The following is a 25,912-nucleotide window of genomic DNA, read 5'->3' as shown; positions in this document are numbered from 1 at the left end:
GGTAAAAAAATATCTGCAGCTACATTGTTGGCCTTGGTTGGATCATACACTGCGATAATGGTAAGATGCCCACAGCTGGTACAGAATCTGATGGTGCTAAGTCACTCATTAATCACTCACCAATCCTGCATTCATCAGGCATTGGATGAAAGTACAATGCCCGCCTGTTGCTAGAGCAACCTGTTAGGGCAGCCTGAGAAAAAAAGTGTATCATCTTCAATTTTCTTTTCACTCATTCCTGGCCAGTGCACTTCAGCTAAAGTGCAGATCTCAGTGTTCAGAATTTTCAATGGCTTGATAAGGGGGAGGGACTTTAGCTGTTTCGGGCAATGTGCAAATGTTCCAGTTTTACATTTGTCACCAACACGAAGAAAATACTGGAACGGCCGCTTTACAAGGTTTTATTGGTCATTTTTTGCCTCTGTGGCAAAGAAACTCTTGGTTGTTTCAGCTACAAGGATAACTGACAACTGTCACTTTGGTACAATGTAAAAAAAGGAATTTAGTTTAATAGCATTATACATATATATATATACACACACACTGCTATTTCTCCTTATCCGATTGTCCATAGACTCTTTGCTCTTCTTCTTCCCCTCCTCCTGGGAAGCCAGGGTTTGTATCCTTTTTCTCTTCCATCAGTTTAGGTGCACATAAATTCAAGAATACAAATAGAATCAAATAATAAGATAGAACAAAAGAAAAAGAAAAGCATAATAATAAATACATTTAAGAAGCAGTTTCACTTACCATTTTACATTGATGGAATTGTCACAAAACAGGTTTAAATCAGTGCTAAGGAACATATCCAAGGGGCAGGGTGTAATAGATTCTTTCCAGGTCCAGGTGTATGCATTGGAACCTGGTCTCTTGATAGGAAAAGGCCCAGTGGGAAGAGAATGGTTCTTTGGTGTTAGGGAAAGAAGGACTTGTTTCCTGGTCTCGTCCCCTCAGCATCCATTACATAAGACAGGCTTCTTTCTTCCTTCTTGTTGTTGTCTTCCATTGGTGTTACTGACATCTTCATAAATATATGTTCACTGGGAGTAGCTTTTCCATGCTACCTCATATTTAAAATCTACTCTGAAACTTCCGGAAGGGAAAAATTCCCAAGGAATGAGGTGGAATAACATTTATTTTTAAAGTATTTTTCCATGGTGCAGAATAAATAAATACTACCTACATCACATCTATATCTGGCCATTAAATAATGGATATTTGTGACTGTTTGAAATTCCCATTGGTATAGCAATTCCTCCTCCACACTATGATATGTATGCCTGCGTATTTCTGATGCATGAGATGTACTAACCCATGTGTCCATCAAGCTGTGAAGATCCACAGGAGAAATGAGGCCAAACATTGCAAACTACAAAAAGTCAGAAGCAATCATCTGAAATGGACTTTTAAAAAATGGCAGGTGTACCAAATATAAACCAAAGCAATATATAATACCTTTACTTGCTTTGTTAAATTACTACAAAGTGAAAAGTTAACAGGAATATTTCTGGTGTGATTTAAACATACATTCATTACATTTTCAAAAGATTTTCATTGTTTTTTGAGAACATGCCCCCGTAATGATTCATTTTCTCTTCCCAGCCATATGGTATCAGAAGAATAGAATAATAATAAAATAATGTATTGCCTAGTACTTGTGGAGGGCTCTTTAACCACAGATTTCGAAGTGCTTTGCAAATAAATTCTGTTACCTTCTTATTTTTAAAGACATGTACATTGAGACACTCAAGGATTACGTGACTCACCCAACATCACCCAGTTAGTCAGTAGAAGAACCCAGGTCTTCTGACTTCCAGTTTTATGTCTTACCTACTAGGGAGCAATTCACTGCTGGATCCGGCAGAAGAAGAGTTGATGGTGAGGGAGAAGGCACAGAATAAGGCCCTAATTCATCAAAGCAATTAACCATGTGCTTACATACTTTGCTGAATTGGAGCTTAGTCATATGAATATTTTCAGTAACAGCAGTGGAAAGTCAGAAATGTACTGGCCAGGTAAATTTCTTTGTATACATGTTTCCTTTTCAAGTATGATCCCATCTAAAGAATTTCCTCTAATTTAAGATACTAATTAAGGCCCCAATCTTGCAAGGTGCTCTGCATGGACAGATCTTTGTACTTATACGGAGTCCCACTGAAGTCATAAGTATCTATCTATGCAATTCCTATAGCATTCATCACCATAGTTACTAAGGGCCAGATCGCCAGTGCAAACTGATGTATCTCAATTAACTTCAATAGAGCGATGCCACCTTACACCAAGAAACCCTGGCATGTTATAGTAAATGGGAGCTTTTCCATTGACTTTTTGGGCCAGGATTTCATCCCAAATGAGGATCTGGTCCTAAATATCTACATATATTTGCCTCATGTCTCCTTTATAAATCAGTACACTCTCAATGCACAAACCTTCTAGCTGTGACCTCAACATTTATTAAAAAGCACTCTGATTTAGATAATTTACCTCTTCTGCCAGGAACTATCATTTTTTAACCTGAGCTTGAGGTAATTATTCCTACTTAAATTTCAGCAGCCTGATGTTAATGCTTTGCTTATCATGTATGAGCTCTTCATCTTCAAATATCAAGAGTATTTTTATCATACCCTTTGCGTAAAATGGAAACATAGGACAATATGCAGCAAGGAAGAATGAAATGTGTTTGATATTTTTTTCTGTTCTATTTTTTAATCTCCAGATGGCCCCTGAAACTGATCATATTTTTCAGTAGTCTGTTCACATACTACTTTAATTATCTTGATTAACTGATAGCACATGTTGAAAGATGCATGTAAGACAGGTAATACCGTGATAGCATTTAATCGCTTTTTGAAACTTAGAACTAGAGAAATGATTAAGCCATAATTTAAATATCCTACTAGAAGACAAACTGATAAATGTTATGACATAACTTTAGAGATCACAGGCCTGACAGTCTTTATCAGTGTATGCTAATACAGGTCCATCGGACTGGGGTGAATTACTCCTAATGTGAGTAAGGTCAGACTCAGGTCATTTGTGTTTAATGCAAATTTCTGAAATATTTATCAGCTGATGGACTGGCAGAGTCCAACGATATGCAGAGCTCCTTCATCTACCTAAAGAGGACTAATGGTACTGAAAATGAACTGAGCTTGTGCCTTTATTTATTGGCTACTGGGAAGAGTTTGGTAAACAGTGAAAACTGGACTGGATCCTGGTCCCAGCTTCAACAGTGCAAAGCACACAGAATCCCAGTGGATTGTTGCCCTAGGAGTCCCCCTGCCTGGGGAAGTCCTCAAGGATTATAGAGCCATATGGTGGCCACTTTACTCCACATCCCCACTCTCTGATAGAGGGCATGTCTGGGAGAAAGGGGGCATAGGCAGGGCCACTCTATCCTTCAGGAGCCATTGTTAGCCAATGTAAGTAGAGCCACTCTATGCTGGGAATAGGACTGCAGGCCAGGATCAGAGAGACGGAAAAGTGATTTAACTTTTGAGCTCCCTGCTGAGCTGCACTGATGAAGTCCTGGAACTCTATCTATCTCAACAGATTGTTCTCTCTCAACATTCCAGCAAGTCCATGCTGCTAACAGAATTACTTTACTTTCAAATCCTTATGCTCCTCAGGACAAATTCTGAGATTCTTATTGAGCAAGTCTCTCCCAATGGGAGATATGCTTGTGTAAGTCTCTCTGAATTTGGTCCTGTATTTTTGACCTAGTGCATTGCAAGGCTATCGTTTACAAACGTATCCATGGTGGATTTGTTTAGCTATGTTCTGTAAAAGAAGGGAATAATTAAATACTTACAGGATCCCTTTTTACAAGGCCTGGATTAGGCACTACTGTGATGAGGTGGGCGATGGTAAACACAGAGTTAAGAACGTAGGAGACAAACAAATTCTTATGCAGTGTTATCCTTTGACAGCTGAGGCTCCTGAAAAATATGTACCACAAGTTGCAAATCAGTGCTTTTATTCTGTCACTTTAACAAGCACATACTGGCAACTGTTTCTCAAGAATGCCCTTTGGCAACAGGCAGTCAGAAAACACATGCCTAGCATTGCAGCCATGGGACACAGCAACGTTTTTTTTTTTTTTACACCTGTTTAGCACCACATGCTTTCCAGACCATGCTGTGAGGAGCTAGCAGCTTAGATTCAGTACCCTAGAGGTTGGTTTTTTCACAGCACCAGAAATGTTAAGTGGTGAAGCAGAACCCTAATAATTATTACAGATGTGCATGAATGCAAATTCTGAACAGAAGGAATACTGTTTTCAAGGAACTGCTCTCTGGAAACTGAATATCTCAAACATTCAGATAAAAATTAGTTGATACTTTAGGAATTAGTGATGAGCCAGGGTGGGAACCTTGGACTGGAATCCCCTTCAATTTCAGGGAGATTTGGTTTTGTATCCTGCACGGCTCCAGCTCAGATCACACACCAGAACAGGCCTATTTTCCCGTTCAGATGTGGCTGAAATCTTATACGATTTGCTGCTTTTTTCAGGATTTCCACCATTTAGGGTAAAAAAATCTCACAAGAACAGCTCATAATATTTCTGTACCAACAAATCACTACCATAGCCTTAATTTGGCCTCAGACCTGATCTCTAGCCAGAAGCTAATTCACATCTGAATCAAAACATCACCTCCTCAGCTCGTCTTTACTAAGAAGGTCTAACCTCAGTGGGGCCCTATGATAACTGAAAGGGAGCAGGCAAAACTGCTAGGTAAATGAATGCTCAACAAGTGAACCAGGTAAACAGCTAACTGTAGCTGAGGGAACTCTTACCCTGCACACTACAAGGAGCCGTCTGAACTGATGGCAGGCTTCCATTTAAAATCCACTGCTGTGGGTGGGTGGGTGGGGGTGTGCGAGCATGCACGCGCCTGCTACAGGTTGGTGTGTGCATCCAGAATGCTCTGTCTAAAAAAAGAAGCAAACTGACTCTAATAGATCTAACTCCAATTTCCTGCTAGTGATTCTGGGAGGGCCACTGTCAGGAACATTGGCCCCTGTTGTGAACTGAGGCCAGATGACACCACCAATAAAAAAAGAGCATTGAGTCCCATGGTGTTGGCCTGGAGAAAGAGTGCGCTAAAATACTAACTCTGCTGCTGTGGGCTCCTCTGTGTGAGTCTGTGGGGACAGAGTGTGACGTCATTTCTTTCAATGGCTTGCAAGCATTGTCACAATGCCAGTCCTCAGGGGCTTCTCAGAGGTGAGAGTTTATTGGAATGAATTTGGTTTGCACACGAGTCACACAAGTGTGTGCAATGAGTGTCACACCTGTTATTTGGTCCAGGGTTAGAAAGCTCTCCCTGTTAGCTCACAGGGTCACCTAGAAATGAAAGTAAATGGTAAATATAGTACCAGTCACTATTGAATCACTATACCCCTTCAAGTAGTGCAGCCACGGCAACATCCAAGACACCAAATAGTTATGAACCTTAAGACCCAAAGTAGGGAAAAAATGTCTCTGGCAGTGAGGGACTGTGGATGTGTGAGGGAACTTGAGCTCATGTTCACTTAACAGCCACACATGCAAGCTGTTCTGCGCAGACTCTAAAGCCAAGGGCTCTATTGCTTCAATCCAAATGTCTGCTGCTACTCTTTGTTTGTCTGCCTGTCCTTCTCTCTAGCACAGTTCAAATCATCTACCATGTGGGGTCTAAGCGCCAAAACATGACTAAAGGTAGCATTTCAGATCAAAAAGTAATTTTATTCTCTTTTCCACACACCCTTATTCCCCAAAGACCTTGCATATTAGGACTTCATTTGAAAAAGGAATATGTAGCCGGTAGAGTTTGCAGAGGATTCTTGTGACATGCTCTCACAAGCTTTTTTACACAGTAGGCTGGCAGCTGCCTGCTGTACTAGTTGTAGTTCTACTGCCACTAGTTCTGAAGAATTTCTGAAGTGCCTCTTCCTGTTTTCTAATGAAGATCATTTTAACCATCATTTCTGTGTCTTAAAACTGGGTCTCAGTGGTGAAGTAACCAATGGAGATTCCAGATGGCATTAATGCTTTGTACTTACGCTGTAGTACACTTCATCCAAGGATCCTGAAGCACTTCACAAACACTAATTAATTAAGGCTCAGGAAACTTCTGTGAGCTACTTAAATACACATCTGAGAGATGGCTATACCACCACAGAGAAGTCAAATGCATATGCAAGGTCGGAAAGTGGGTGAGTCAAAGAGCGATCATAAGAAACAAGGAGTCCTGATTCCCAGTCCTGTGCCCTAGGCATTAGAAATGTTGCTTCTTCCCTTAATAGCTTGATGGATTTGATGGTATTATTACCATCATACCAATGCACACATCATCACAACCCCCCTCCCCAACACAAAAAACAAAAAACAGATAATCAAATACAACTGCAATAGAAACTATACAGATGTCAACATGTGCCCACTGTAACTACACCAATCGCTAGAAATGTCATCTTTTCTAAGGCCTTGTATATACTACCGCAGTAAGTTAACCTAAGTTACACTACTCCAGTTACGTGAATAACGTAACTGGAGTTGACGTAGTTTAGGTCGAATTACCACGTTGTGTCGATGGGAGACACTCTCCTGTTGACTTCCCTTTCTCTTCTCGGAGTGGTGGATTACCAGAGTCCATCTGAAAGTGCTCTCCCATCGATCTAGTGGGTCTTCACTAGACCCGCTAAATCGACACCCACTGCATTGATTGCAGCAGCGCCGATCTACAGGTAAGTGTAGACAAGCCCTAAGAGAAGGAGAAAACTGTGGCAATGGTGGATACCATTGTAAGGTAACTGTTAGCAAATGTGGACTTTAATGGTGACTGACAACTCTGGAGGTATTAGTGGAGTAGGATGACATTAACAAGTAGTTGTAACATTATGTTCCTGAAGTGCACTAAATATTTAATGTAAAAAAAGAAAGATTACTTGTCCCTTAGGTAATTTCAAGTGGCACATTAAGATAATGCTTGTTGAAGAGAATTATGGTGTTTTGCTCAGGGACAGTACTTAGTGTACTTAAAAGACCTTATTAAACAATGTTTAAAGTTTTATTTTTTATTGTTTTACTCTCTATTGTTTGTAAGTTTGAAACACTTTTTCTTCTTCCTCACCTAATTTTGCCTTTTTTTTCCAAACACTGATTTTTCACCATAGTTTTGACATGGAGAGAATGGAGGAATGAACTTATACTAACAACAACTTAGATTTATATAGTGTCCTGTCATACCAAATCAGCTTTGATTTTGCATCAATTTATGTCCGCACAGAATGAAGAACAGATGGCCGTATCTGGTCTGGGCTTCAGCCCCTTTCCATTGCTCCAATGGCACAAGGAGGCCAGAAAGCCGATTTATATCATCAGCTAGGAATTTCCCTGGTGTGGGAGAATACCCAGGTGACATAGCTGGCTTTACACAGCTCACTCTCCTGGCTCTGATATAGGGGAAGAGTTCAAGGAGGGAGCTGCCATGGCCAGAGTGCACTTCTTTCTCCCCATAGCCAGCTGTGGAATGGCCTCTTGAGGCCTGTGGCAACTCTGCCTAATTTAAAATTGCCCTAAGTCTTATACCAGTGCCTGGACTAGCCCCTAGCAGTCCCGGGGAGCAGGAGAACACAAAGGTGCCTTTAAAAAAGCTCTGACAAAACTGTAGATCTGAGCCAGTGTGTTTGTATATGAACTACTGCTGCTGATACAGACCTGAGGAGAAATGTGTATGGAGAATTTGTAGGGTTCACAGAGATAGTGGCTATTGCTTTAAAAATAAAAATGGATGAATTTGTAGTTTAATTTTGAAAGGCTTCCCCCAGGCACAATGGCACAGGCTCAAAATAGGTAAATTTTTTGGTTCTAGACTTTTTATACTACCTTTTAGCTAGAGTACTTTCATTCTTTTAACCAAAGATTCACATGATTTATTTACAAAGCAGCACAAAGATCCTAGAAGATTTTAACATCCAAATATCCAGGCATGAAACTATACCTTGTGTGGTTTTCCATTATTTTCCTTATCCTTCTGGCTGACAAAATGAAGTAATTGAACTAGTGTATTGAAAAGTGCTTTGCTTTAAGTTACTGGAGTGAGATAAAGAAACAGGTGGAAATCAATGGAATTTTGTGTTTTCAAAATTGGAAATTTTAGTTCAGATAGAAATGCTGTTGAGAACAGGGGCCTCATCAACCATTCCTTCTTATTGAACTGTAAACTCTTGTTGAAGAGAAGGCACATAAGAAATGAATGACTAGATCCTGCATTACATATCATGGTAGAGGAGGGAAAGAGTTCTTGAAGATCACAGGGTTATTACTGTGGTTAGTCAGACCTTGCAAAATCAAGTTGGTGATTTGGTTAGATTTGATTCTCCAATGGGCAAATTTTCGGTGTTTTTTTTTTTTACTGGAAATCCTGGGATACATAAAAATCACAGAGTAATTGAGAGCAGTGTATGCAAATCATGTCCTTTCCCTCTCACTGAGGTAATAAAATAATTTGACATTGCTGGATGTTTTCTGTTGGAGGTAAAGTCCTGCATACCTTACTTGTGTGAGTAAGAACGTCAATGGAACTAGTCCCCTGGGTAAAGATAGGATTTGGGGTTTTCTATATAAAATGGCATGTCCTGGAGTCTAAAATGAAAAAGCCTTATCATATAATATTGGTATCTGACTTTAGTTTGGTATGTTATATAAATGAACATGCTCTTGCGGGGGTTGGAACACTGAAGTTCACTCCTACATACGACAGGATAATTACAGTTGTCTTTAGGACAGAAAAGAAAAGAAGACAACAATGAAAGCAATTTTACAGTCCTGGTGGTGTGGTGAGTGAGGAGACTATGTTCAGTTTTGAGTCATTTTGCTGGCAAATCAATTTAAGACAAAACACACTAACGCCACACTCCTACAACTCACATATACATTAGTGCTGCCTTGCAAAATTGTCAAAAATTTACCAGGCACAAAATCTTATCACCCACCTTATCTGAGCATAATGGTACTGAAAAGACTAATTATATTTTAGTTGTTCATTAAGGTCCTGATCCTGCAAACACGTATGCACATGCTTAACTTTACTACTGTGAGTAGCCCCTTTGAATTAAACTAAACTAAACTAAAGATAGTCAAGTTAAACAAAGCACAGCATGGGGTTGTCTGCAACAGCAGGGGATTGGATTCGATAAAGGAGATTCCTTCCAGTCCTACGTTCTATGTTCACAGAATCAAATTGGGGCCTTAAAAAATACTGGTCCCCCAGGGTGAGTGGGAGAGTAGAATTTTGTGAAGCTGCATTAGAAAGTTAAAGAATAGACAAATTCCTAGTACTGGCCTTCATATGATCCACTGTTCATAACTATAAGAGAGAGAGAGGAATCTTGCCCTATCACAAAAATGCCAGTAAAGTGAACAGTTCACAAAATACTGAGCAATTTCTCATATAGTAAATACAGTTTTCATACCCATGTTCCTTCTCAGCTCTCCTTTAATACCTTTGTCTGAATTTTGTAAAATTCAAAGTTTAGTGACTTCGGGATTGGATAAGAATTTGAAAATTCAAAAAAAAGTGTTTTTTTCTTATATAAATGTATAATTCTATTAGTATGTCTATTAGACTCAGGGCCATATTCTCAGCTAGTGACATAATTCCAAAGATGTTAAAGAAGATAAGTTGATTTACACTAGCTGAGGAGCTGGCCCATATGCCGTGGATATTGCCAATATATATGCAGGTGAAATTTGGATCAAAGAAACACAAGCAAAATTAACACATTTTAAATTTGGGCACAATTTTATCTAAAAGAAACAGAGCTTTCTCCCTTGTACACCTCTAACATCTATCCTTCGAACGTACCTACCCTTCATCAAACTGTCTAGAAGCCAAAAACAAAATTAAGGGACACATATCTAAGATTAGATCTTTAGCTGTGTTGAACTATTGCCTCCTTAACCATGTGTTTCAAAGCACTGCCATCAATCATTAAATAGTCCATGCCCAGTGGGTCTCTCTTTCCCATAAACAAAACTGCTCCATCTTTCTATCCCTCCTCCATTCCTGTCTCCTCACTGGTTAACTACCATCTCATCTTCAGCCTGATTTTCTTTGGAAGAGATTTGGAGAGCAAGATATTTTCCCATCTTTTGACCTAGTCTCCCAACACAACCTCCTTGACTGCTTCTAGATTGGCTTTCAATCACTTCCCAGTACTAAAAATACTGAAAATGATATGGCACCTTGTCACACCAAATCATCCTGGTTTGTGCACCAGCATAACTAACGGATGGTTTGTTTTAGCCTGAAGTGAATTTTTAAGGCTAAATTATCGTCTCCAAATAAATATGGGTTTATAATAAAAAGCTGTCAGATTTTTAATTACTACTAATAGTAATTGCACAATAATGACACTTTCTTATGCACTGTATAAGAACCTTTTTAGAGAGAAAGATGTTTGTCATATTTCCTGTTTTTCATACTCTTGAAGTCTTCTATATACATATATGTTTTGCAATTAGCTTCATTGGTTTTGATGTTGCTTTCTTTCTGTTCAGCTCTTGAAAGATGCAAACTTATTCTGGAACTGAAATTCCAGTAGGATATAATTGTGCACATTATTTGTTCTGATGCAGACATACTTTTAAAATTGCTATGCTTTTGTTGTGGTGTGGAGTGGAGAAAGCTTTTCTGAGTGGCTTTTTATCACGCAGATTTGGAAATATTTAACTAGTCATTCAAATTTGCAATTGTCCTGCAATTAGTTTTGGTTGTGTTTTGTTGATGGCGCACATTTCCCTATTTGTGAGTTAGAGTTCTGGGGATGGATCCTCACCTAGTGTTGACTGGTATAGTATCAGCTGTGGACCTGGTCCCTAACCCCAGACAGGGCCGGCTCTAGGCACCAGCAAAACAAGCTGGTGCTTGGGGCGGCACATTTTTAGGGGCGGCATGGCCGGCGCCAGAATGCCGCCCCTAAAAATGTGCCCCGGCCGCCCTAGCTCACCTCCGCTGCCGCTCGCGCGCCGCTACTCACTCACCCTCCCTCCCAGGCTCTCAAGCCTGGGAGGGAGGGGGAGCAGCGGCGCGCGAATCGGCTGTTTCGCGCGCCACGGCCACTCGGAGTCTCCCCCTCCCTCCCAGGCTCTCAAACCTGGGAGGGGGGGAGATCCCGAGCGGCCGCGGCGCGCGAAACAGCTGTTTTGCGCGCCGCTGCTCCCCCTCCCTCCCAGGCTTGAGAGCCTGTGGGGAGGAGGCAGGGCTGGGGATTTGGGGAAGGGGCGGAGTTGAGGCGGGGCCGGGGGTGGGGTAATTGAAAAACGGGGGGGGGGGGGGCGGCCAAAATTGTTTTTGCTTTGGGCGGCAAAAATCCTAGAGCCGGCCCTGACCCCAGATACTTTTTTAAAACTTGTCTGGGTCATTCCTTCTGTTTCACCAAAATATTTGTGAATATGTACTAGCGCAGCACTTTTAGAGACACACTATCAGTGTTGCAGGTTTAGTTTATTATAGTATGATGAAAGCAAGTACTATACTAATGTTGCTTAAGAACAACACATCTGGTGTAAATCAGCATAGCTTCAGTGAAGTCAATGCAGATTTACCCCAGATGAGGATCTTCCCCAATGATTCATCTTTATGTTTGAACATTTTCCTTGTAATTTGCATTCACATGCGTGCTCTCTCTCTCTCTCTCTCTCTCTCACACACACACACACACACACACACACACACACACACACAGCAGCTGCCATTAAGAAGTCATCACTGACCAAGTGTTACCATACATTGGTATCCATGATACTCTAAATACAATAAAAAATTAGGTAAGAACAAACTGGGGTACTTAAACTGTTAAAGATGCTGTTTTCGAGTTAGCATGACTACTAGGGCTGTCGATTAATTGAAGTTCACTCACGCAATTAACTCAAAAAAATGAATCGTGATTTAAAAAATGAATCGTGATTAATCACAGTTTTAATTGCACTGTTAAACAATAGAATACCAATTGAAATTTAGTAAATATTTTGGATGTTTTTCTGCATTTTCATATATATTGGATTCTGTGTTGTAATTGAAATCAAAGTGTATATGATTTTTTATTACAAATATTTGGACTGTAAAAATGATAAACAAAATAAATAGTATTTTTCAATTCACCTCATACAAGAACTGTAGAGCAATCTCTTTGTTGTGAAAGTGCAACTTACAAATGTAAGATTTTTTTTGTTACATAACTGCACTCAAAAAGAAAACAATGAAAACTTCAGAGCCTACAAGTCCACTCAGTCCTACTTCTTGTTCAGCCAATCATTAAGACAAACAAGTTTGTTTACATTTACAGGAGATAAATCTGCCCTCTTCTTATTTTACAATGTCACCAGCAAGTGAGAATAGGCATTCGCATGGCACTTTTGTAGCTGGCATTGCAAAGTATTTACGTGCCAGATATGCTAAAAATTCATATGCTCCTTCATGCTTCGGCCACCATTCCAGAGGACATGCTTCCATGACACTCATTAAAAAAATAATGTGTTAATTAAATTTGTGACTGAACTCCTTGGGGGAGAATTGTATGTCCCCTGCTCTGTTTTACCCATATTCTGCCATATATTTCATGTTATAGCAGTCTCGGATGATGACCCAACACATGTTATTCATTTTAAGAACACTTTCACTGCAGATTTGACAAAACGCAAAGAAGGTACCAAAGTGAGATTTCTAAACATAGCTACAGCACTCAACCCAAGGTTTAAGAATCTGAAGTGCCTTTCAAAATCTGAGAAGGACGAGGTGTGGAGCATGCTTTCAGAAGTCTTAAAAGAGCAGCACTCTGATGCAGAAACTACAGAACCTGAACCACCAAAAAAGAAAATCAGCATTCTGCTGGTGGCATCTGAGTCAGATGATGAAAATGAACATGCGTCGGTCCGCACTGCTTTGGATTGTTATCGAGCAGAATCTGTCATCAGCATGGATGCATGGACACATGTCCCCTGGAATGGTGGTTGAAGCATGAAGGGACATATGAATCTTTAGCACATCTGGCATGTAAATATCTTGTGACACTGGCTACAACAGTGCCATGCGAACATCTGTTCTCACTTTCAGGTAACATTGTAAACAAGAAGCGGGCAGCATTATCTCCTGCAAATGTAAACAAACTTGTTTGTCTGAGCAATTGACTGAACAAGAAGTAGGGCTGAGTGGACTTGCAGGCTCTAAAATTTTACATTGTTTTATTTTTGAATGCAGGTTTTTTTTGTACATAATTCTACATTTGTAAGTTCAACTTTCATGAGAAATCTGATGAGTTTCAACAAGTACGAGTGCAGAGTCCTGCACTTAGGATGGAAGAATCCCATGCACTGCTACAGACTAGGGACCGAGTGGCTAGACAGCAGTTCTGCAGAAAAGGACCTGGGGGTTACAGTGGACGAGAAGCTGGATATGAGTCAACAATGTGCCCTTGTCGCCAAGAAGGCTAACAGCATTTTGGGCTGCATATGTAGGAGCACTGCCAGCAGATCGAGGGACGTGATCATTCCCCTCTATTCGGCATTGGTGAGGCCTCATCTGGAGTACTGTGTCCTGTTTTGGCCCCCACACTACAAGAAGGATGTGGAAAAATTGGAAAGAGTCCAGCGGAGGGCAACAAAAATTATTAGGGGGCTGGAGCACATGACTTATGAGGAGAGGCTGAGGGAACTGGGACTATTTAGTCCGCAGAAGAGAAGAATGAGGGGGGATTTGATAGCTGCTTTCAATTACCTGAAAGGGGGTTCCAAAGAGGATGGATCTAGACTGTTCTCAGTGGTACCAAATGACAGAACAAGAAGTAATGGTCTCAAGTTGCAGTGGGGGAGGTTTAGGTTGGATATTAGGAAAAACTTTTTCACTAGGAGGGTGGTGAAACACTGGAATGGGTTACCTAGGGAAGTGGTGGAATCTCCTTCCTTAGAGGTTTTTAAGGTCAGGCTTGACAAAGCCCTGGCTGGGATGATTTAGTTGGGGATTGGTCCTGCTTTGAGCAGGGGGTTGGACTAGATGACCTCCTGAGGTCCCTTCCAACCCTGATATTCTATGATTCTATGATAAAGAGATTGCACTACAGTACTTGTATTTGGTTAATAGAAAAATACTATTTCTTTTGTTTTTTTACAGTGCAAATACTTGAAATAAAAAAAATATAAAGTGAGCACTGTACACTATGTATTCTGTGTTGTAATTGAAAGCAATATATTTGAAAATGTAGAGAACATCCAATAATATTTAAATAAATGGTATTCGATTATTGTTTAAGAGTGTGATTAATCGCAATTAATTTTTTTAATCACTTGACAGCCCTAATGACTACCATTTCTCTTTACTGAAAACAGCAGGCTCTATTCTGTCCTTGAATAGCCCTATACTACTCCCACTGAAGTTAATGGAAATTGTGAATATATATCTGAAGCATACTGAACCCAGGGAGATCCCTCGGCTACTTCGACAGAGATACTTCATAAAAAGCTATTTGCCAGACTTACACTCTGACGCATACAATTTTATTGTCCTAATTAAGCTGCTATACAGATGCTGCAAATATTTTTATGAACATCAAGTGGTCCAGACCCTTTCAACTCTTGCCACAGAATCTCACTTTATAACCTCTAGTGAAATTCAGAGGATGGTTACACCCTATGTAATTTGTTTCAGGTGCACTGGGTTTCTGGTCTGTGGCCCAGATCAGCCATTGATGAAGAGTATTATACAATTGAGACCAGAGAGTGGTGGACCCCAAATTATAACCCAGTAGGATCCTTTGGTATTATAATAGCTACCAGCATATTCAAAGGGTCAATAGGCAACTGGTGAATCAGTGAGGCCTAATGAATCCCCAGTCACACCACCTTTCCACTGGCCACACCCCGGATGCCAACTACAGAGAGGGTAGTGATGTACAATCCAGGCTGTATACTACTGAAAGATCCCTGTACATTGGAGAGATCCTCCTGTGACCAGGTACTTTAAGATTACTTGGCACAAGAACTGGGCAAATAAATTTCTTCCTGTATTATCAGGAACAATAATAAGGAGAAGTGATCATAACTGTCAAGTCCCCCTATATGCCCACAAACACTCCTAGCATTTGGTAATATGTCAAAGAAGAAAAAAAAAAGCAGAAGCTGAAAGAAACACTTACTTGAAATAGAAGAAAATCCCCAGGGAAATCAATAGTGAAGTTATAGACAAAGCATGGCCTACTATAGCCATATAATAAAGTATGAGTGCCGTCTGGAATAAAAAAACAACAAAAACATGAAAAACTTGCAAGGAGCAATTTAATTCTTATTGTGAGCAAGAATTTGCAAAACCAACCAAACAATTTTGATTTCTTTTTATTCAGAAACTCATAGACTCATAGACTTTAGACTCATTTGAGATACTCCTGAAACATTCACAAGACATTAAAAGGCATTACCAAAAGTAAAAAAATGAGATTAAGTGTTTTTTTCACATGCAGGGTCTGCTTCTGCCCCTTAAACGCACTGGCAAAATTCCAATTAACTTTAAGGGAAAACAATTTGGTTTATTAGCACAAAAAATCAGATCCATATTGCAAACGCCACTCAAAACAAATGGCACATTCTTCAAAAAATACTTTGGAAAAACAATTTGTGTTAATTAAACTTCCCATTCTGAGTCTCCTCTCACACCAGTATGAAGAAGTAAGTCCATGGGACAAATTCTGCTCTCAGACTGATGTAAAGCCAGTGAAACTGCCTGGCCAATAGGAATTACACCAATCAAAAGCTATTCTAAGCGGCAGGAGAAACAGACACCTGGTTGATATCACCAAAATATAAAATAGGCTTATTCATGTTTCATTTGCTGTCAATTTATTATTGAAACAAAATCACATGCAACAGCACTGGTTATAGAATGCTGCATTATTCAAATGTCACATTTGTTCTTGGCCAAGCCCATGAGTGTCCTTGAGCTATAGAATGATTTCTGGAAACTGGCAGCTGGGAAGGCTCCATTATTACCTTCTTTAATGAAAGGATTGATATTTTAGTAACATACTCTGAAAAATCATTTATTAGCGGGTCTGCTAGGCTTCCTTTCTTTCTGGAGATGCTTCATTACTTCTTCTTTTGTTGCACACAAGAAGTTTCCCTTTTTCTTTTTTCGTCTTAAGTAATTAAATGAACTCTTTTTAAAGGAATGTCCTCCTCCACAAAATGCTTAAGTACCATACCAGCATTTCAAGCATTGTTTTCCTATTCATCACTGCCCTGCCGCCCTCCCTTTTCCACTGTGTTTCTGGCAATGTGGGAAGAATTGAGGGAGAAGGGGTGTTTCAACAACACTTTGAGATCACTCATCTTCAGTTACCATTTAGCTAGTTTCTAATTACCCAGCTTTCTTTAGTCGTGCTGCATGTAATTCTGAATTTGTGGGAGTTATAAACACAAAATTTGCAGTTTCATTTTTAAAAAAAGAAAGCAAAAAAATTAGTTCTTCATGGTGCAGGTGTATTATTCTAAACTACTCAATGCTCTTGCCATTTTACAGTTATGGTGTCAAGTCCTGCTGCCACTGGCTTAAATGGGAGCAGGACTGGGAGTCTTGTTTGTTTGTTTGTTTGTTTGTTTACACTGCAGTCACTTTACACAGTTCTGGACATCTTAGTTTGCATAAAGTGGGTGTAAATATAATTGGCCAGATTATTGGTACCTAACAGAGTATTATATAGAGGGCCACAGTGTAAATAAGAATCAGCTCATTTGAATTTATAACCCGGAGTTTGACTGTTTCTGCACACACAGTGGTGAGAGTACAAGGAGCCTTCCACCTCTTTATGTTCCTACACAGTGGCCAGCCACAATATGGGTGGAGAGTGAAAATGCTAGGCTAGCAGCTCTGGTGATGATAGAAACTCAAGACAGAAGAGGGTAGGATGTAGTGAGGATAGGGCTACTTTCTTGACTATCTGATTAGAATACTATTTTTTCATGTATGTTCCTTGTTGTTCCTTGACTGTTTGCTGAAGTTATGTTGTTGCTTTTATGCATGTCCTAGTTAGCACATCTTTATAGCCAGAACTTAGTTCACAAAGAAGCCATCCCTAAACGTTTTGATTTGTTGTCATTCTTGTACACCAAGACTACTATAAACCAGCTATAAAATGGAAAAGAACTGTGGGTATTAACATACAAATGAAAGTACCAAGTGTGTTTGTGTTTGTTTATCCTGAAAGACTGAAACCTGTTCAAACTGTCAAACATTCATTTTAGGGCTATGAAGGCATTTTTAAACATATTACCTCAAAGTCAGCAATAACCATAAAAGCATACTGTGAGTTTGTTCAATGCAGATTTCTAAAAATAAAATGAAGGCAAATCTGAATGCATTGGACTGCCAAATAATACATCATATGGTGTATCTGTAACAGCCTCTGCAGTGTAGACTAATGACCTGCTATATCCTACAACTATAGAATATTTGGTATCTCCTATTAAATCAAGACATATGTTGAACTGTTCTAGTAACTCTGTATTCCTAAAAACTCCACCTTGTTCTATCTCATCTCCCATTTATATATATATAAGGTTTTTGTCTTCAGTATGGAAAGCTACTAAATGAAATATTTTTGATGGTCACTTTTTTCAACATTTCTTAACTGGAAGGAACACTTTGTTAAAGGTAATCTTAGAAAATAACACCTCTTGCTCCAATACTAATGAGATTATCAGTATATACTGGATAGAAGTTTATAAATTAAGCACACTCTTGGTTTAGGAATACATGGATTAAAGGTAAGTGGCCAACTTGGCATAACTATAGAGATCGGATCCTGCTACATAAAAATAAAATGGAAAATGCAGAAAGAAACTAACATATGCAAAAGTTTCCTTTGTATTTTATCTGCACTTTGGCTCAATTATGTTCAAAATTCTTCTTCTGGAAGGCATGCTTAATAGGCAACAGAGCTACATTTTTGCCTCTCGACATTGTGCCAATATCTAGAAAAATGATGTTTTCATGGTCCTTTTATTCAATGCCTCTGGGACCTCAAGTTGCTACTATTACTATAATAGTTGTTACTATTACTCTCTCTGTCACACATAGGTTAACACATTTTACACCGATGGTTCTTTATGGTAAAAAAATCATCTCAGATCAGTCCAATACACTGTAGAATGGACCGTTACTAAGTATAACCACAGACATTTAGGTAGCTGTTTAAAAAACAAAACCAAATGATGGTCTGGCTCTTTTCCTTCTAGAATTCCAAGGAGTCATAAATTATTTACTGTAATCACATTTTTCTGGAGCTCCACTCAGATTTCAGAAATGTGTTGCTTTTCATAAGCGCCTCTAAGTTTATATTTTTTTAAAGCTTTTCCTCGCATTTTTTGGTTCTTGTCTCTTTCTGTGTCACCTTGGTTCAGTATTCTTAATTCTCTCCTCAAGGTTAACATCCTAATCCTGCAAACAATTTATGCACATATTTAACTTTACTCACATAAGTAGGCCCATTGATTTCAGTGGAATTGTTACATGTTTAAAGTTAAGTGTATGCAGGTTTGTAGGACTTTCTGGCTAAGCAGTGTCTTTATATCAACTTCTTTTCAAAGGGCTGGAACACAGGGCAATGATTTTTACTTGTGAAAGGTTTTTTTTTTTTAAGTCATGCTAAGATCTAGCCCAGGAGAAATACACCGCTACCTGGATATAATGTGACCCGATAGAACACAAATTCGGATATAACGCGGGAAAGCAGTGCTCCGGGGGGGCTGGGCTGCACACTCCGGTGGATCAAAGCAAGTTCAATATAACGCAGTTTCACCTATAACGCGGTAAGATTTTTTGGCTCCCGAGGACAGCGTTATATCGAGGTAGAGGTGTATCATCAACAGCTGGAGTTGCTTGTCACAGTAACTTCAAATGAAATATTAAACTGCATCTTCACTAGCATTGGGCAAATAAGTAAAAATAATAGTCATTTAAAATTATTATTACAAAATTAGTTATATTAATTGATCACAAATTCTTCATCCAGTTATTAGCCCAGCTCTAGGGATGGGTAAATAATTTTAAAAATACTATTAAATAGGGGGACACGTGAAATTTATACAGTAAATATTTGAAGGCTAATAAGATTATAACAGGGTTCAAAAAAGAACTAGATAAATTCATAGAGGATAGGTCCATCAATGGCTATTAGCCAGGATGGGCAGGAATGGTGTCCCTAGCCTCTGTTTGCCAGAAGCTGGGAATGAGCGACGGGATGGATCACTTGATGATTACCTGTTCTGTTCATTCCCTCTGGGGCACCTGGCACTGGCCACTGTCGAAAGACAGGATACTGGGCTAGATGGACCTTTGGTCTGACCCAGTAGGGCCATTCCTAAGTTTTTATGTTTGATCAGCTCTAATCCTTTCCTTGGCTTAGTTATGTCACTATTTCATAGGATATTTTCCATATCTGACTAACTCTATGTCAGTTATGGAGACAGTAGATGCTATAATGTTGATATCTGTCCAGTGTAAAATAGAGTGAGATGACCAACTAATTTTAGATAGGTAATAAACTGCATTTAGATGGTAAAAATGTTTAGTTCCTATCATCCTAAGTAAACTGGAACTAGTTCTGTACCCTATAGGTAAAAGGTTTTATACCATACTAGAAATCCTGTGTGTAAATTAGTTTTCCAACTGCTTTTTTAATGAGGAAAAAAATCACCAGATGATCACATTGATGGGAAGGATAGAATGAGCCGTTGAAGTGGGTCCATATAATACATATTTACCTACCATAAATGAATATATATGAAGTAAAAAAAAAGTGTCAGAGTAGCAAAAAACATTTCAAAACTCATTGATGTACTGATGGATATTTACAATTCATTTCAATCCATAGATTTGCTAGAGACCACAACATTCTGGGTTCAATGTTTTATACAAATAAAACACAATTAATTTTTTTCTGAATTTATCATTTTACCATTTTCTATATTCACTTTTCCCATACTCTGTACCCATTTTGATTACCATCTCGTTTGGCAAATTCATAGTGGCTATATGTTTCAAAATAGTGCTCCCATCCCGCAGATTTATGCATGTGCTTACCATTACATATTGTGAGTAGCCCCACTGACTTCAATGGAGCTACTCACGTGCAAGTCTTTACAAGATCAAGGTCTAAATGTTTCCAGAAAAATTACATCTAGTCTGTCCTACAATATAAGTTATTGACTGTTGTGGAGCACACACAACTCCTAATGAAATTAATTGGAGTTGTGGGTGTTCAGCACCTCTCAGAAACAAGTCCGAACCGGCATGGCACAATATACCATAGAAGCACAATGAATTTACTGTTTCTCTCTGATCTCTTGGAGAGAGCAACAGTAACACATTGATTCATGGCTTGCAGGGGGTTTGCTCTTTCAGCAAAGACTGACACAAATGAATGTGCTCATGTGAACAGCCACATTAAATTCAAGGATTTCCAGGATAAGGGCCTAAGATTGCTATAGTCCACTGAAATATAATAATTATCTAAGAAGATGCTCCCCTTTAAAAGCTTTTATTCTGAAGCAACCTCCTTTCCCCACAGAATTCACATGCCAATATATAATTTAAAATACTTGATAAGAACATATACCTTAGTGGCAGTACACACAAAAAACAAGTAATTGGATCATCTCTTATATTGTCAAGACTCCAGCTAATCTGCGATATTCTGGCTAAACTTTAGATCATATAAATTTATCACAGATAATATGCTGTTGGCCCAGCTCAATATCAGTCTCAGAAAATATTGAAATGTTAATCAGAGCCTACCTTCAATTTCTCAGAGGTGAAGGAGTTACACAATGTATAGTTGGACCAAGTCCGATTGCTCTCTGGATGTCGGAACCAATTTCCTGTTTCATCACAGTATTTTGAAGCCCTTTCTGTCAACAAAATGCAAGTGTTACTATTTTAGTGCATGAACATTACAAAAATCCCAGCTTAATTTAGATGCAATAAATTATGCAATAACTCAATATGAAGAGGCAGCTGAAAATTGTTCGTGTGTGAGAGCAATGCCAAACACTGCTAATTGAACAATGCCAGCAAAAAGTACCTATGCATGCACACCTGGATGCTCATTCACAAACACACACATACCTTGTCTTTGCACATCCTGCTATGTTCATACATTCTCAGTTTTCATGCCCAACTGTGCTTGCATGTAATTTGTTGGTGAAAGTAGTTTTTGAAAACCTGACCTTTAGGGGAAGAGCCTGACACCATTACACAGACACAAAAGGACTGAACTTGCTAGCAGAGCTTCAAGATACAGGAGTGAGGGGCATCTGACCCTGGAGAGGCCATAAATGTGAATCTTTATCCCTTGCAATTTATGGATCAATACTTTGCAGTTGCTCTCTCCAAGGCAGTGCAGTGGGGTCATAGGTGGGACTAGTAGGTTGATAAACTATATGGCTAAAAACACGGGCAAAGCAAGCAATGGGGAGTGGGAGCAAAGCAAACAATGTCTTCTATCGCAGCCCATGAGCTACAGTAGTAGCTATGCAGTCACTGTGCTGGCAGTGTTTGTGTGTGTGTGTGTGTGTGCGCGCGCGCGTGAGCGAGAGAATTCTGTACTCTCTCCATAGAAGCCCCAAACTCACTGAAGTCAATGGGAGTTTTGCCTGCAATGGGACTTCAAGATTGGTCATACCACTGGTGAAAACTTCAGCAAGTAGGTATCCTGGTGATTTATAAAAACCTAGGATGGACAGACGCTATAGCAAACAATCCATATCTTCAGTTTCATTTGAAATGGTGACAAGCAGTCTCTGTTTAGTTAATTTACTGCGTGTAGGGATCCTGCCCACATGTGTATATAGTCCCAACTACTGAGTGTTGAGCACTCCAGCTTGATTCTCCAGCATCATAGGTGCGGGAACTACGGATGTGGGGGGTGCCACTGCACCCCCTGACTTGAAGTGGTTTCCATTATATATAGGATTTACAGTTTGATTCAATGGCTTTCAGCATCCCCATTATAACAATTGTTCCAGCACCCCTATCCAGCATGGTTTTGTAAAATTGCTCTATGCAGACAATTACATGTCAACATCTGGGCCAAATCCTGCCATCCTGATTCAATCCTCACTCACCTGGGACTCAATGGAAAGCCTGACTGAGCAAGGACTGCAGATTTGGGCCATAGGGCTGAATGGCTGGTGTTTTCTGAGACTGAGGTAAACTCTTTTATGTTATGAAAAATGGGGCATTTTAAAGTTCATGTTTTTAGAAAGTTATTTTAATTTTCACCTAGTTTAACTTTGTAGTTGTATTAGATCTATAGCCATATCGGCAACATTTCCAATCAATATAGTTTTACAGAACAGATTAATATAATTTGCACGTATACATTCTTTGTTCACTCTGTGCATTTATTTTCTTCTTGAATTCTGATATTGTGTGATTTATTTTAATTCTTAAGATTTATCCTCCCCCACATACTAATGAAAAAAAGCAAGTGAATGCACTGACAAGGCAAAGATTTATATAGAGTATGTTATCCTTCGCTGACCAGACACATGCATTATATAGAAATAGTTGGAAGACTTGGAAATAGTACATTTTACATGCTTCAAAAAAGAACACTCTTGAAATAGCTGCGAGTTTCAGATCAACAGCTCTGGGGACCTACTGTTTAAAATCAGTACGTGCACAGGCAATACAGAGAGGAAAAGTACACATTATCTCAGCCTTCCATCAATTTAACTTAGATAATCTTAGACTGCATTCATAGCATCTTTCCCATTGTACTCATTGCCAGATATTATCTAAAGCTGGAATGAGTTTGCAGTCATAAATAGAGATTAACAGTTACTATACTATAGAACACAATGTACAGAGTTTTACTTACTATTCTATGGTACTGCACAATGTATAAAGCTTTGCTGATATGCTATGGATCATAACATTCCTAACATCCATCTCTGTACTCTGATGTCTGGGTTGTGCTCAGAGGGAAATCTTTTGTCTAGTACTTTTCATTTAGCCCAGAAAAACATAATTGACCCTAGTTTAGTGGCTTTTTTCTCTATCCCCTTACAGCCCTCTGATTTCTCTCATTTACTCTCCCTCATCAGAAAGTGCAGTGTGTGATGTTAGTGTGTTGATCAGTGTGTTTCTTTTCCCGATAAGTCATTTAGTAAGTTTGACTCCCAGGCAGTGAGCAAAGGTCATCAGTCAAGGGACAATTTTCTTTAGCAACACTCTCTGATGTTGGAGGTTATAAATAATTAGTGACGGGCTAGCTGTTTGGAGCTCATCTGTCTGTGATAAACCTGAGATGTGGTAGTTGGATCATGTTAGGGAAGATTAGCATTTGAAGTAGTATTATATGAGATGCCTCCCACCCCTATATGATAAACCAGGTGCCTCATCCTGGGGCATTGTGATCTTTCCCAATGCCCACTATATTGGCTCTCACAGTAAAAACATTTGATTTCTGTTTTAAACCTACTATTCTGGATTTAAATGAAGTAATGGCCATTTAACCCAGGCTTTGCATTGAGTTGTTCTGAGGGTGGGTTTAAGGCAATGTGACTGGAGCGGTTGTAAAGCAGGCATTGGGCTATGAGGTCGGGCTATTTAATCTTTTCTTTTTTGAATAAACAGAAGTGCTAGTAACAGAGAGCTTTGAAAATAATAAAATAATGTTTGATGGAAGGACAAGATTTATATCTGCATATCAACGGGGGGGAAACAAAAGTGGCGGCCTTTGGAGCAGTCAAATGATATGAATTATTGCAAATATGATGTTTTGATTGTGAACTGTTCACTTGGACTATTCATCGTTCCTATTCTGGGATTGGAGCACTGAAACATTTTAAACAAGTAAACAAGGAGCAATAAACAATTAATGCCAGAAACAGTTTTGTATGAAAAATCATTCATGCTAAAATTAGTGAAGCTTTTAGGATTCATAACCATTTTCACGAGTTAGCCCGAAGTCATTTGCATGTCACAAATATATTGCCTCATGAGTCCCCGTGAAACAAACTTGATAGTTTTATTCAGTGATCAGCTTTTTCACTATTAGATCAACTCCACTGATAAACATCTGTGAGCTTTTACATTTTTTGATTGTTGCTACTAAACATTTTCTTTTATGTCAGCAAATACTAGTAGTTGGATTGTTTTGTCATTCTCTGGATAGAAGTGATACATGCTTTGTATCACTAACTGTGTACACCCCGCAGATGGAGGAATATCTGATATCCCTGCAGAGCACCAATAAATTATTTGTAGAGAAAATATTTCAACTAACAGATAAATGTTTATATCACACAGAAGCCCATATAAAGCTTCAACTCCAATGTCGTCATCATAATAAAAAAAAGATATCAGAAGAGTCCATGAGAAGCTGAGCCAAAATATATATAATATAATCATATTATGTACCTTAGGGAAATAAAGAATTAATTCAAAAATCTAACTGTCAATCCAGATGAAGAGAGAGGAGGAAAAGAAAAGACCCAGAAGAAGTTGAGGGTGAGCGGACAGAGAATTAAGCTGGAACAATAGTTTTTTTTTTTTTTAAATTTAACCATGAACAGAATGATGTCACCTCAAAATGTATATAAACGGAGGCTGTACTTCCATATTTGGACTTTGGTAACATAGATAGGGCATTTAAACTTTACTCATTAAGCCAAATTGAGGCCTGATGTAAGAGGATGCAGTTCTCTAATAAGTTAACTGCTTACGGGTAAATGTGATATATTACTGCACTCTTTTAAACTTTACTCCAAGAGCCCATCTTGGTATTTAAAAATGACTGATTTATTAAATGAAATCAAAGACAGAAACAAAACCACCAAAATGCATGATCAACTGGTACCTTGTGTCCAAACAGGCTTGTAAAGACAAGCAAGCAAACTTGTTTCTGGGAGATGCTTGCCTGCTTCAACCAGACAGACTCCCTAAGCGCTAGGACACGTTTTGTTTTTTTAACGTATTATTTTTTAACAGGGAAACAGCCTGTAGATATCCAAGCCACATTAAGTTGATGAACTTTATGAATACACAACTCGTGTACTATTCTGTACAATTCAGACAAGCTAATAAAGGATAAAGAAGCAGTCTTGCTACAGATGAGTGGGGAGAAAATATTCTGCTTGTCAAGAAAAAAGACTTTTTCAAAGACACAAAACTAATTTTGCAACATGTTATAAATGATAGATATCATAATGTACTTTGCACGGGCAGCTTCCTATATTACTTATGTGATAAAATTGGGCCAAATTCCTTCCTAGTGTAAGCCCATTGACATCAGTGTCATTATGCTAATGATATATTTGGCCTTTTACCTTATTAGCACTTCTGTTACCAATAGTACAAATCTACATAATACACCACATTCATTCCTGTTTTGACTCCGCTGATTCGAAAAGGATTACACAAATGACTAATTTGACCCAATGATTATAAAATTTGCACATAAAAATATAGTTAATGGAGTTGAAACTGCGATCAATTTGTCTCTAGATGTTTTCCTGACAGACTGCTTTGTAAGAACATAAGAATGGCCACACTGAGTCATACCAATGGTCTACCTAACCTAGTATGCGGTCTTCCAACAGCGGCCAGTGCCAGATGCTTCAGAGGGAATGAAGAGAACAGGGCAATTATCCAGCGATCCATCTCTTGTCATCCAATCCCAGCTAATGGCAGTCAGACGTTTAGGGACATGCAGAGCATGGGGTTGCACCCCTGGCTATCTTGGCTAATGGCTATTAATGGACCTATCCTCCATGAACTCATCTAATTCTTTTTATGGACCCCGTTATACTTGGCCTTCACAACATCCATGGCAACAAGTCCCACAGGTTGACTGTGCATTGTGTGAAGAAGTACTT

At 39.0% G+C, this 25,912-nt stretch overlaps 1 protein-coding gene across 1 annotated transcript in view; it reads right to left on the bottom strand.

Moving 5' to 3' along the window:
- CALCR (calcitonin receptor) overlaps window positions 1-25,912 on the bottom strand; it is a 161,675-nt gene that overhangs the window by 63,181 nt on the left and 72,582 nt on the right. Inside the window, exons 6-8 of the mRNA XM_065398458.1 lie at window positions 20,826-20,938; window positions 15,175-15,266; window positions 3,812-3,938 (exon numbers count right to left, since the gene is read on the bottom strand). Coding sequence (XP_065254530.1) covers window positions 3,812-3,938; window positions 15,175-15,266; window positions 20,826-20,938 — 332 coding nt within the window. The remainder of the gene's footprint in view (window positions 1-3,811; window positions 3,939-15,174; window positions 15,267-20,825; window positions 20,939-25,912) is intronic.

This window comes from Emys orbicularis, chromosome 2, assembly GCF_028017835.1.
Source record: "Emys orbicularis isolate rEmyOrb1 chromosome 2, rEmyOrb1.hap1, whole genome shotgun sequence".
In the NCBI taxonomy this organism is placed as follows: domain Eukaryota; kingdom Metazoa; phylum Chordata; order Testudines; family Emydidae; genus Emys; species Emys orbicularis.
This window is presented reverse-complemented; position numbering and strand designations above follow the sequence as displayed.